Source organism: Notolepis coatsorum, assembly GCF_963971535.1.
Source record: "Notolepis coatsorum genome assembly, chromosome: 10".
Taxonomy (NCBI): Eukaryota; Metazoa; Chordata; class Actinopteri; order Aulopiformes; family Paralepididae; genus Notolepis; species Notolepis coatsorum.
In genome coordinates, this window is record NC_140174.1 from 93,947,338 (window position 1) to 93,961,645 (window position 14,308).

Sequence of the window (14,308 nt, forward strand, 5' to 3'; positions counted from 1 at the left end):
CCACTATTTGTAAAAGCCACAACCACGTTACCATATTTGTAATAATGTAAATCATTGTGTCGTTGTACATATTGTGTATACACCGTTAGAAGCTAACATAGCTTAGCTTGGTAGTTATTGTGCTAACAACATATCCCGACGTCCGGCTCGCTGGCCGGCATGCACGCTTGACACAAAATGGTTCTCTCCTCTCTGTACACCCCCGTCCCCACGGGTACCCTGCCGGGGAGCCCATGGACGCGACAACGGCGGCAGCCGTAGGGTGCTCGAGCCCGCCGTAACGCTAGTGGTACACAATAGCTATGAGCTAACTAACGCTACGGCCGCCGCTGTTGTCGCGTCCACAAGCTCCCCGGCAGGACACCCGCGAGAACGGGGGCACACAAGGAGGAGAGAACCACCCCAAATCGAGCACTCATGCCGGCCGACAAGCCGGACACCGCGGTTGTTGTTAGCACAATAGTAGCCCACTGTGATGCACCGAGTGGGCCACCATTGATCAACATGCAGCGATGTGTAGCTTGCATGATGCGTGTGCAGTGCTTTGCCACACAGGTCTGAGAAGAGGACCTGCACATGATAGCAACCGGGAGCGTCGCGGAGCATTCAGCCTGCTGGCTACCTAGATCCACTTCAACCAGCCGAGCGTCGGGAGCTCCAGCAGCTTGTCGATGTGCTAATAGCCTGGAGCCAGCTACCGTTAGCTTGCAGAGGCTATTAGCACACCGACAAGCTGTGTAGCCAGCAGGCTGAATGCTCCGCGACGCTGGTTGAAGTGGATCTAGGTAGCCAGCAGGCTGAATGCTCAACGACGCTCCCGGTTGCTAACGCCGGCCCCGGCTGGTGCTAAGTAGCTAGCGATCGCTCCCGAGTCCCGAGAGCTAACGCCGGTCTGTCTGTCGAAGACCGAGGGAACCGCATCAGGCTTCAGCTGATTAGTGATCTTCTGGACAAGCCTTCCACCCTGCAGGTAGCAAGAATGGAGGCGGGCATTACTAAAACCACAGAGCCAATCACATCACCGTGCGCTATAAACAGCGCCCTGTGACGTGCACCAGGTCGTCAAATCAACATGACCTGATTTACTAGAGGCAAAGAGGGGATGGGCTGTAGCTGAGGAATTCGCCAATATAGTATTTAGGCCCAAAAACACATTGATACGAACTCCTATTACTATAATACAATGCTAGAGACTGAAAAATGACATTTATAATGCATAGCACCTTTAAAAAAAAGTTGCAGGTCCAAATCTTATGTTGTTTCCATGTATTGCCTTCCTACTTCCAATTTCCCCACCGTGGAATGCACCCGACGGCGGAGTTTGAGAGCCAATAACACCATGAGATATACAGTAGTTACTAAGGCTGTCAAAGTTAACGCGATATTAACGCGTTATCGCCGATTCCATTAACGCCACTATTATTTTTAAACTCACGATTAACTTTTAAGATTTTTTTTTTTTTTTTTAACTAGACTTCACTCAGGTGTATTATTGATGCTCTCTTTGATATTATGTTTGTTTCTGAAGTGTGTGTGTGTGTGTGTGTGTGTGTGTGTGTGTGTGTGTGTGTGTGTGTGTGTGCACTAGGGATGGGTACCGAATTCGGTACTTTTGAGGTACCGAACCGAAACACGTCGGTACTACCGAGTATCGAATCAAGTGAGAAACCAAAAAAAAAATAAAAAAAACATTTTGTATAAATTTTCTTTTTTTTACTTTTTTCTTTTCATGTCAACGTTCACACGCACAATATATGCTTACCTAGGATTTGACTTGATTCAACAACAAAGCAGTCGGAGCAATGACAAGCCGAAAACTGTCGAAATTGTAGTTATTTGAAGTTTGGATTTTTTTTTTTCGACTGAGGTAGGTAAATTAAATTTCTTGAGACTAAAGTACCGAAAAAAGGTACCGTTGGGTACCGGTATCGATTCACAGGTACCGGTACCGGTATCGGTTCAAATGTGAAAGGTACCCATCCCTAGCGTGCATGCATGCGTGTGTGTGTGTGAGATATAGAGAGAGAGAGAGAGAGGGGGGGGTGAGAGAGATGAGGAAGGGGCAAGAGAGAAAGAGAGCTGGGAGAGTGTGTGAGAGAGAGGGGGTGTGTGTGTGATTACTCAGCCCTTGTGTGCGTGAATGTAACAAGTTCCTAACGTTTTCTTTCCCCTATTATTTCATGCACACTTTATTCATTGTTTTAAATTATTATTTTCTTTTAAGTTATTTTGTGCATCACTCTGTTTTGAATTTGATGCAAATTTGCAATGCATGAGGGTCATCCTTTTGTGTTAAATGGCTGCATAAAGCATTTGTTGACTCTCATGTTGATAAGAGTATTAAAGGGGAACTATTTTACTATTTCTTTCACTATTTGGGCACTTTTACACAATTCCTGTGAGTCTATGGAACACCTCTGTAATATATATATATTTTTTATTCATTGTTTTGTATTTCTAATCAAGTCCTCAAAAACAGCATTTTTCTACCTCAAGATCTCGAGCTGTTTTGAGCCTGGGCTCCTAAACCACTGCGGAGCGTCGTCTTCGCCTGAACATTAACATGCAGCAGTGACTATATGACATCACATATAGGCACATTTTCAAATGACTCAGTTCAGTGAGGGTGAATATTGTGAGAGGAGAATTGGAAGAATGCGCCAATATGAGAATTTTGAGACATAGATCATATTAATATAAGTTCACATAGCTAGGAAACAATGCTAAACACTCAAAAAGGCCATTTATAAGATAGTTCCCCTTTAAAACTTGGAACTTGAAAAAGATCTGTGTAAGGTAGATAAAAAAATAAAAAAATGCGATTAATTTGCGATTTATCACGAGTTAACTATGGACAATCATGCGATTAACAACGATTAAATATTTTAATCGATTGACAGCACTAATAGTTACATACCGTATATATTTTGACACACATTTTGCTTTTAACATACTGTACATAGAGCCTCCTGTGATTCAGATATTGCACCAGGCCATATTGTGATTTTGATCAAATTCCACGAGAATAATATCTCTCCACCCAGTCACACATTCCATATGTACAGGGGGAACACACTGTAAGACACACCGGAAGGAGCCGGGACAGACGTAGCTCCTCAAAGCACTCCAGGCATTCCAATGAGACGTCAGCATACCCGAGTATGTACGGCAACCAAAGCCCCTTGTGAGTTGGTAGGCTACCACAGAAAAACAAACTAAATGGACCCTTTTGCCTAGCGACACCGCCGGGCCAATCCCGTCTGGAGGCTCGACATGGCGACCTCAGAAGGCTGGTTTTGCTGCCACAGCCGCAGCTGAGAATACCCCCACAGACGTTATCTGTTTAAAGTTTTAAGCCATGACCGCCCCCTCGCTGCCTCTTCCTTCCGACGGAAGCTTGTCGCAACCAAGTCTGAAGCCCTCTTACAACACTCAGCAGGCCACTAGGTGGATGCGTCAGCCACGCCAGTGGGTGCAACACGCTAGGGTTGGGTACCTTTCACATTTGAACCGGTATAGCTGTGAATCGATACCGGTACCCAACGGTACCTTTTTTCGGTACTTTTAGACTCTAAAAATGTAATCCACCTACTTCAGAATCCAAACTTCAAATCATTTATTATAATATATAATATTGCAGCGAGCGTTGTCTGCATCTAGCTTTGTAAAGTGTAACCACACTTGCGACCGTTTTCGGCTTGCCATTGGCCCGACTGCTTTGTTGCTGAATCAGTCAAATCAAGTCAAATCCTAGGTAAGCGTATATTGTGCGTCTGAACGTTGGCGTGAACGTGTGGCACATTTCATCGGTTTCGTTTCGCGGTAAACGAAACATTGACGCTGTCGGACAAAAACGTTTTATTTTTTTATAGAGTACGAAATGTGGCACCGGCGGATCTCACGTGAATCGGTACTCTGTAGTACCGACGTGATTTAGGGGAGACATCGCATCCCCAGAGATAAGTCTACGCCGCGTGTCACTCATAGCTGATGCGGTTGGCACGGCAACGCAGGGTCGCACCCATAACGATGCTCTGTGTTTTTTTCGGGATGTTCTACAAAGTCTCACATCAGGCTTAGACTCTCACTATGCCTGCACCCCACTGCACCCCACTCACATCAGGCTTAGACTCTCACTATGCCTGCACCCCACTCACATCAGGCTTAGACTCTCACTATGCCGGCACCCCACTGCACCCCACTCACATCAGGCTTAGACTCTCACTATGCCGGCACCCCACTGCACCCCACTCACATCAGGCTTAGACTCTCACTATGCCTGCACCCCACTGCACCCCACTCACATCAGGCTTAGACTCTCACTATGCCTGCACCCCACTGCACCCCACTCACATCAGGCTTAGACTCTCACTATGCCTGCACCCCACTGCACCCCACTCACATCAGGCTTAGACTCTCACTATGCCGGCACCCCACAGATGGCTGCTTGCAGTTATATTCCCTAAAGCGTATCAGATACAGAAGTCAAGTATTCTATTCTATGAGGTTGACAGGGAGTGAGCAAGGGAGACCCAGGAGAGAAGAACCTGCAGGGGGGGGGGGGGGTTAATCCCAGGCCGGCATACTACACCACCTGTGGGCACACGTCGTCGGGCATGCTTCACCACAACAGGCCCTGTGGAGCACCCCGAGTAGAAATGGTCGCTGTCCTGACTGACTAGCGCACCTACTGCAGGTGCGCAGACTACCCATGGGTGTGTTAGCTTATGCCACACCGAATGGGGGGGGGGGGTCAACCCCCACTCGAGGGATAAAACTACGTGTAACCGCAACACACTGGAAGGCAATCGACACTCAAAGGGGGAGACGGTGAAACGTTATGTGCTTTATTCTCTTGGTCGGTCGGTGAAGTGGGGTGACTCAAGTCGCATCTCAACAGGTAGAGCGGTCGTCTGGTTCCCGGTTCGATTCCGGCTCCTCCCGGCAGCGTGTAGATGTTAACTGCTCCCTAGCTCAGCTCAATAGTATAAAGCTGCAGAGCCGCAGAGCGGCGCTCTCAGGGCCGCGTGCCGCCCACCCAATGGCTGAATTGGAGTATTGCACTTTGTGCTGTATTGCACTGTGCGCCAGGGTTAGAAAAAAAAAAATAAAATCCAAGGGCTTTTTTTGCCCCCCTTAATTGATTTTCGGGGGCTTTTTTTGTATTTCATGGGCACTGAATTTTTATGATGAAAATGGTTATTAAACATCCTTACATCCACATTTTTTTACAGTCTTCGTCCCACGGACAAAAAGATATCCAAGCACGCTAGCAACCATGTGCCACACGCCCTACTGAGTTCTGAGTACAGGAAGTAACCATGTGCCACACGCCCTACTGAGTTCCGAGTACAGGAAGTAACCATGTGCCACACGCCCTACTGAGTTCTGAGTACAGGAAGTAACCATGTGCCACACGCCCTACTGAGGCCCGAGTACAGGAAGTAACCATGTGCCACGCGCCCTACTGAAGCCCGAGTACAGGAAGTAACCATGTGCCACACGCCCTACTGAGTTCTGAGTACAGGAAGTAACCATGTGCCACACGCCCTACTGAGTTCTGAGTACAGGAAGTAACCATGTGCCACACGCCCTACTGAGGCCAGAGTACAGGAAGTAACCATGTGCCATGCGCCCTACTGAGTTCTGAGTACAGGAAGTAACCATGTGCCATGTGCCCTACTGAGTTCTGAGTACAGGAAGTAACCATGTGCCATGCGCCCTACTGAGTACAGGAAGTAACCATGTGCCATGCGCCCTACTGAGTACAGGAAGTAACCATGTGCCATGCGCCCTACTGAGTACAGGAAGTAACCATGTGCCATGCGCCCTACTGAGGCCAGAGTCACAGGAAGTAACCATGTGCCACACGCCCTACTGAGTTCCGAGTACAGGAAGTAACCATGTGCCATGCGCCCTACTGAGGCCAGAGTACAGGAAGTGACCATGTGCCATGCGCCCTACTGAGTTCTGAGTACAGGAAGTAACCATGTGCCACGCGCCCTACTGAGTACAGGAAGTAACCATGTGCCATGCGCCCTACTGAGGCCAGAGTCACAGGAAGTAACCATGTGCCACACGCCCTACTGAGTTCCGAGTACAGGAAGTAACCATGTGCCACGCGCCCTACTGAGTTCTGAGTACAGGAAGTAACCATGTGCCATGCGCCCTACTGAGGCCAGAGTACAGGAAGTGACCATGTGCCATGCGCCCTACTGAGTTCTGAGTACAGGAAGTAACCATGTGCCACGCGCCCTACTGAGGCCCGAGTACAGGAAGTAACCATGTGCCACGCGCCCTACTGAGTACAGGAAGTAACGGTCGCTGTTCTGTAGCCGCGCTTCCACCGAAATTACGTTTCACCGTACATCTCAAGGACGCCGCACTACTCCCCGCCGACTGGGTCAGCTTTGGTAGTGAGCTACACCTCGTAACAGCGTGTGTTAGCAGAGCTTATCGTGCAATACACCACACGGTACCCTTCCACAGCCCACAGCTGGCATCCCTGTAGGATCACTGCTCTTTACATAGAGAGAAGACCCAGCGATACAGAGGCCAGCTCTCCTCACGACGGTGAGTGGATATTCCGTCTGTCTGTATCTCACGTTGTCTGCTTCCAAGTGGAAATCAATCCCACCTGGGCCTTAGGTATCCGTGCATTGGGCCACATAATGGTGTGTCTTAAAAGAGATTTGCAATTGAAAATTGCAAATGTATGTTTATTAAATAAAATTTATTTATTGTCCGGAAAAACAAAGGTAGTACATAAAGGAAATATGCTGCAAATAATCATAACATGGAAAAGCCCAATAGGCAACAACAGATGGCCATATTGACCTGCTAAATGTAACATTACATCAGTTTGGTCTTTTTTAAACATTAAAACCAAACGATGGACCTCAATGCAAACAGACACATTGTACAATAGGTACATTGGTAAGCACAATTTTCCACTTGCAAAATCGTCCACATAAAAAAAAATGCCACCGTTTTATTCCAAATTTAAAAAATATTTTCTCCAAAATGTACATTTCCCCAGATGACTCTCACTTATCAGTGACAGGTTGGCAGCTGAATTTCGACTTAAAATCATTCCCAATTCATTTGAGCCATAGATTACTCTCAGGTCAAAGGACCATCACCAGAAAATAAAATAAAACGGAATTCTCCTTTAAATAGAACTGTAAAGACTAAAAGGACTCATTATAAAGCCATCTGCTTTTATTCTCTGAGGGATCACCCAGATTCCCATAGCACAAAACCCCACAGGATTACAAAACGTGCATAAAACGGACAGACGCGACAGATGGGCGTAGCCGCACCCCTTACCTGTGACGTTGAAGTACACTGTGTGGTTTCCGAAGGTAGTGCAGGTGTAGAGGCCCGAGTCTGCCGGCTCCACGCTCTCGATCTCCAGCTGGCCGCTGCGGATGAGCGTGTGCTCCCCGTCAAACATCACCACCTGGTCCTTGGTCCAGTTGACGGCCTGGAGAGACTCCTTGGGAGTGCAGCCCAGATCCAGCCGGTCCCCAGGGTAAAGGGTGAACAGCTCCGCCTGGGTCTCCACAGGGACTGGAGGGGAAACGGCAAGGCATGGTGAGGAAGAGTTGTTGTTGTTACACATGATGAGACAGATCTATTAACACTTGACACCTTAACGGTACGCATAATCCTATTGTAAACTACTAACGAGTCCGTCGCAGTCAACCAGCTCCTGCTAATTTAATAAAGAAGTCATGCTTATCAGTGCTGTAGCACTGAAAGTAGCAATGGTGATATTTGTCCCAATACTTAGTCAGGAAATGCACATTGAGAGTAACTGTATGCATCAAGCCACAACCGTGCCCTGCCAGCACTGATGCCCCAACTTCCTTTTGGTGGTAAACCAGACACTGGAAAACGAACAAACTCAGAAATTTAAGACATGCTTCCTTAGAAGCTTTTTATCTTCCAGAAAATGGTGCTCTGCCTATCGCAGCTTTCATCCAGTTATAATATCACTGTAATTTTGCGCTCCATTCATTCCCTCCTTGAGCTTCCTGGTGAGATTACTCTGATGGCGCTCTCCCCAAAGGGGTTTGAAGCACGTTCTCCATGAATGCACGACAGGCATGAGTACAGTCAGTGTGGCCTTTTTTTCTTTCTAACACGTAATAGCTGTTTTGTATCACCCCCTAAACAATATACATTTACAAAAAAGAAATGGCCGCCATTCCCCTTTAAGTGTTTGTTGCTTCCCACCACAACCACAGTTCTCTTTGTTTTTATTCCGCGACAGCCACTGAAGAGCACAAAGCGACAGGGTAATGACAGTGTTTGTAACGCTCAGGCTTCATACTGAAAGGTGACAGCGGCTGCGGTGTAATCAAATAAGATGAAAAAGCATCGCCGTGGGTTTTTAAGTCATAAAAAGGGGTCAAAGAGAGACACTGGGAAAAGCTCTTCCCCTCTCGTCGTCTCTAGAAAGCACCGCCGCCATGCACAGTCACGGCCCGGCTTATTGAATCAGAGTCCTCGTTTGCTTCCTGCGTGGCACAGAGTCCCGCTCTCTCTCTCTCTCTCAGCCCCAAAGCCTGCCTCACCTCTCTCTCCCTCAAATTAAATCGCATCCCAAATTAGTCAAGGCCTAATCGTCGGGGGGGGGGGGGGGGGGGCGGCAAGGAGCTACTTGGGGAGAGGATGGCAAAATTCAATTAAGGGGACGGAGAAGGGGGGGGTGTCGTCATAGACTGAGACACCTGAGCCCCCCCCCCCCCCCCCGTTACCACTGACCGCACCGCCTGTGGGGAAGGGGGGGAGAGGGGGGTAACCCAATTACGCTGACATGTCGTCCATCACAATGGTGTTGTTTGTCCGGTTTACAAAAAAGGCAAGGGATCGTCTCGGGGCAAAACTTGCCGGAGATTCTCCCTTTTTTCCCCCCGATCACATTTGCCGTGAGCTTGCACACACAGCCGGAAAAAGCCGGGCCGGTAGGGGGAAGAACACACGCTGCTGCTGCTGCCTCGGACACTTCACTCAGCAAGGCCATATCTCTCCAGGCTAATTCCTTGTGTCAGCGCGCTGGTCAAAATTATTCTGATTCTGTTTTTTTTGTATTTTACCTAATCTAACTTTTCCCCCCTCACAAATGCAGATTTCCCCACATTGGTTAAAAAACACGCACACAGATATACACACAGACAGACAGACACAGACACACAGTCAAATGCTTAACCAGCCTAAACCTCAACATCAGAACATTTCAAACCCACACAGCAAAAACTGCACAGCTTGCGGAGCGCCGTGTGTGCATGTGTGCTGTGCATGTGTGAGCATGTGTGTGTGTGTGCATTTGGATGCGTGTGTGTGTGTGTGTGCATTTGGATGTGCGTGTGTGTGTGTACGTGTGTGTGTTTGCAACGTAAACGCTCCTTCTCATAACAGGAAGTGAAGCCATACAGCCCCCCCTCAGGACGACATTAGCCAGCCTGATCACACTAAATCCCTCCCATGGTCACAACAAAGGACTCCAAACAATACAGGGGGGAGCGGGAGCATGCGAGAGAGGAGAGGGAGCAAGAGAGGGCCTGCAGTGGCAGGTTCTAGTGCCAGTTGCTATGGTGACCCCAGTTGGGCCTAGTAAAGGTATTTCCTGGATCACATAAATCTGACAGGCTCTTAATCCCAGCAGGAAAAGGGGCCAGGGGGTAGGATCAACTTTCTCCTCAAAAACAAACCCAAAGGGGGGCAAGGAAAGTGGAAGAGGCATTTAGTGATGGGCTGGAGCTCCACAATCTAGACACGCGGGCTGCCATGTAAATCAGTCTCTCTCTCCCTCTCTCACTCCCTCTCACTCACTCCCTCCCTCTCCCCACTCTCACTCTCCCTCCCGCCTCCCTCCCCTCTCCCTCCCTCTCTTTCCCCCTCTCACTCTCCCTCCCTCTCTTTCCCCCTCTATCCCCCCCTCTCTCTCTCTCCCCCCCCCCTCTCTCTCTCCCTCCCTCCCCCTCTCCCCCCTCCCTCTCTCTCTCCGTGTGGGGGGCCATTCAGCATGTTTGTGTTCCTCACCCTCTAAACGTCGATGCCACCGATAAGGTTGTGTCAACATTCCGGCTATTAATCTAGCGGCAGACATCTCACAAAGGAGGCCCATAAAAATATGCTCGTCGTTTTATTGTGCAGCGCCGTCGGGATCCTTTGTGTTTCTGTGACAACCTACTTAAAACCCGGGCGAAACACATTATGGCACAAGTCAACACGAGTCAATAAGAGAGAGGGAGCCAGCAGAGCGGAGCGTTCAGGACATTTTCACCTTGATAAAACAACTGGGTTCACAGCTAGTTCACAAAGTCACAATACACCACCATATGTCAGATGACTCAATAGGAATTGCCATTTTGTTGATTTTGGAAAAAAGCCTTCTAGTTTTTTTTAAGAAGTATAGAAAGCAGAACTCGGTCTGGCTGAACGCCTGAATTGCAGCGAAAATACAAAGTGCAGCTAAGTTCACACAGTCTCTCCTCGGTTCGTCGTAGTTTTCCAACAATCTTCCATTTCGGGATTAGGACGTTGCAGCTGAATTAATCCTCCTGGCTCTATGATTGGATTAGAACAGATTAAGGGAGCGTATTTTCAGAAAGCAACCCAGCTGGAATGGTCTTGCTTTTCATGTGTTCTTCCAACCATTTGGAAAAATTGATTGACATCCATTTGAATCATACTGATTATACTAAAATCATGAAAGGGAAGAGGAAAGCATGCAACACGAGGTCTTGAACCAGAAGGGAAAAAAGTGAGTGTGTTAGTTCAGGACTGACTAACTAGGGCTGACCTTCGAAGCTTTTTTTGGCAATCGAAGCTTCGGGGCCGAGCTTCGATTTTAATTCGAAGCTTCGAAAAAAAATTAAAAAAAAATTAAAAAAAATATTTTTTTTTAATTTTTTTTTTTTAATTTTTATTTTATTTTTTTTTATCTTATGTTGTGGGACTTGTACAGCACTTTCGTAAACGTTGTTGTTTTTAAATGTGCTCTATAAATAAAGTGGGTTGGATTAATTAATTAAGTAGCCCCTTTCGTGACTGACGCATCCAACAAGGTTTCACTCGGCTGTGTGATTTAATTCAAGGTGGATCGCTGTTGTCGTTTGAACAACTTCAGATTTCATGGGAACTACCAATCCCCCAAATCAAGAATGTTTAAGATGAATGAAGTAAGATTTTGATTATTTGAAATATGGCCTGTGTAGACTAAACTATGCACAGAATTATGTCAGTCTACAAGGTCCGAATTCTACATGGTCCGGCAATGTAGACCTTGTAGACTCCACTACAGACCAATTATCAGTGAATGTTCATGCATTTTTAAGAAGGGCAACTTCCACAAAAAAACAAAGAACTCACCAAAACATCTCAGTAGCACCTTATCTAAATGTTATATTTCATATATGGAGATTCATATTTATTTATGTATTGCATGCATTTCTACATTTTATTTCCTATTTTGTTTATTCATCCCAGTATCTTTCTTTCTTATGTGTGGAATTCTACAAGGTGCGCGCACACACACACACACACACACCTACACACACACACACACACACTTACATTTAGTCATTTAGCTGACGCTTTTATCCAAAGCGACTTACAAGTTCTGTACGACAAGACAGCAAGAAGGGTACAACTCTATCAGCTGAGTAACAATGTTCATCAAAGTGTTGCGTGTTACAGTGTAGGTTAGTTTATTAGGACAAGTGCATGACAGTAAGGTTAGTCACGGTTAGATTTTTTTTTTTTTTTTTATCATTTCAGATAATGGTTGAAGAAGTGAGTCTTTAGTCGACGGCGAAAGATTGGACGGGATTCGGCTGTCCTAACTGGGATGGGTAGCGCACACACACACACACACACACACACACACACACACACACACACACACACACACACACACACACACACACACACACACACACACACACACACACACACACACACAATCGAAGTAAAAAAAAAAAATTGAAAAAAAAAAATTTTGAAAAAAGAAATTATTTTTTTTTTTTTTTTTTTTTTTTAAACTTCGATTTTTTTTTTAATGTTCGAAGCTTGTGCCATCGAATCGAACGTTCGAAGCTTCGAAGCATTTAAGACAGCCCTATGACTAACCCAAAAAAAAGAAAAAAAAGAAAAAAATCTGAGCAAGTTGGCGCCAGTCTATGGAACCCTTCTCCGGCTTCCAAGATAGGAAGCAATATGCCGAGTGAATGACTGCTGGGATTTCCTGCTCTCGCTGGAGTGATGGTTGAGCGCAACACGGTCGAGACCGTTTGAAGCACTGGGATGGTGGTATACACACAGAACAGAACCCACTGTGACCCGCTTCCCCCTCTGGTTTCACCACACCAGTCAGTAGGCACCGGAGTAGGCACCAGACAATAGGACGCTCGGGAAGGAGAGCACAAGACCTATTAGCAAACCCCAAAACTATTCCACCGCGGTTAAGTGTCCCTTCTGAAAGCAGCCCCCATCACCAGGGATTAGCACGTCGTAGGGTCTACAAGGTTCAGGCAGCAGTGGCCAATTAGCTGAAGTTATATCTGTCGTTTAAATGAGTTGCCTACATTTAGTGTGTCGCGTTACTGAACAAACAGCAAGACCCCGGCCTCGGAACTGCAGTTCACATGTGGTTTAATCTCATTTGAACTGTTGTTCACATGTGGTTTAATCTCATCTGAACTGTTGCTCACATGTGGTTTAATCTCATCTGAACGGTTGTTCCCGTGTGGTTTAATCTCATCTGAACTGTTGTTCACATGTGGTTTAATCTCAATTGAACTGTTGTTCACATGTAGTTTAATCTCAACTGAACTGTTGTTCACATGTGGTTTAATCTCAACTGAACTGTTGTTCACATGTGGTTTAATCTCAACTGAACTGTTGTTCACATGGGGTTTAATCTCAACTGAACTGTTGTTCACATGGGGTTTAATCTCATCTGAACTGTTGTTCACATGTGGTTTAATCTCAATTGAACTGTTGTTCACATGTGGTTTAATCTCAACTGAACTGTTGTTCACATGTGGTTTAATCTCAACTGAACTGTTGTTCACATGGGGTTTAATCTCAACTGAACTGTTGTTCACATGGGGTTTAATCTCATCTGAACTGTTCACATAGTAGTTTAATATCATTTGAAATGTAGTTCACATGTAGTTTAATCTCATTTGAACTGTAGTTCACATGTAGTTTAATCTCATCTGAAATGTAGTTCACATGTAGTTTGATCTCATCTGAACTGTAGTTCACATGTGGTTTAATCTCATCTGAAATGTAGTTCACATGTAGTTTAATCTCATCTGAACTGTTATATTATGGTATAGTTTACGCTCTGCTCGTAGTGGTACCCTATCCCTTTAAATCTAATTCTGAATAAAATGTCTCCACATCTACACACCCATCCGCCTGGCCACACCCACATCCGCTCCTCTACATAAGTGGGGACGTGGCCATACTAACAGCTCCTTCCCTATTTTCACCACCGACAAGTGTCTGTATACACCACTTGAGTTTAGTGCCGAAATAGTTGTTGGAAAGGAGCTACGTGGACATTGTATCTTATTTTTCTCTCTCTCGCCAATTTACGAGAAAAGCTAAGACATAATGTTTGCACCTTCGGAGGGTTTGGACGCTCACAACGTCACCCTTCACCAGTGCTTCTCCATTGCCGCGTCCTCCGTGCGTCATCTCTGGCTCCGCGGTCGTGGCAGTCAGATATGGTGAGTTTGCCTCTCCGAGGGGCCGTTGAGCCTCCATCTCCCGTGAGATGGCCTGGTTCCGGCCCTGGTTCCCCCGCCAGTGGACAGTCGGCCGATGCCACCGGTAAAGTCCGGAAAAAGCAACGCTGGCAGAGGACCGCAACCGTTGCCTCCGCCACCACCGCCGCCGCTACTGGTCCTTCGGCGAAGAAGGCCAGGAGTGGAGAGAGTGCCTCGTCCGCTGCAGCCAGCCGCCCCACGCCCGGAGGTAACGGTAGGGATCGACGTGACCAGGCTCCCCAGAACCGTCCCGGTTCCCCGTGGGGGAAAACACCGTTCTGCACGCGGCAGGCGCCGCTAGTGACTCCCCTGTTTACCCCCCCAACATATAATTATAATTTAACCCGTTGTCCGCCGGGGCGCAGATCTGCTGTTCTGGTACCCTGAAGGACTGTGCTTTTTCGGGGGGGAAATGCCGGGATGGCTATGGAGGTGTGTTCGTGGTTACGTAACTACGAGTTATCCTTCGCTGTTGCTTGGTCCATATTGTGTTGTACCTTGCGCTGTGCTAAGGAGCC

General features: G+C 46.9%; 1 protein-coding gene across 1 annotated transcript in view; it reads right to left on the minus strand.

Annotated features, from left to right (window-relative positions):
* fgfr1a (fibroblast growth factor receptor 1a) overlaps positions 1-14,308 on the minus strand; it is an 80,845-nt gene that overhangs the window by 43,994 nt on the left and 22,543 nt on the right. Inside the window, 1 exon segment of the mRNA XM_084322559.1 lies at positions 7,330-7,572. Within this exon segment, the coding sequence (XP_084178685.1) occupies positions 7,330-7,572 (243 nt within the window).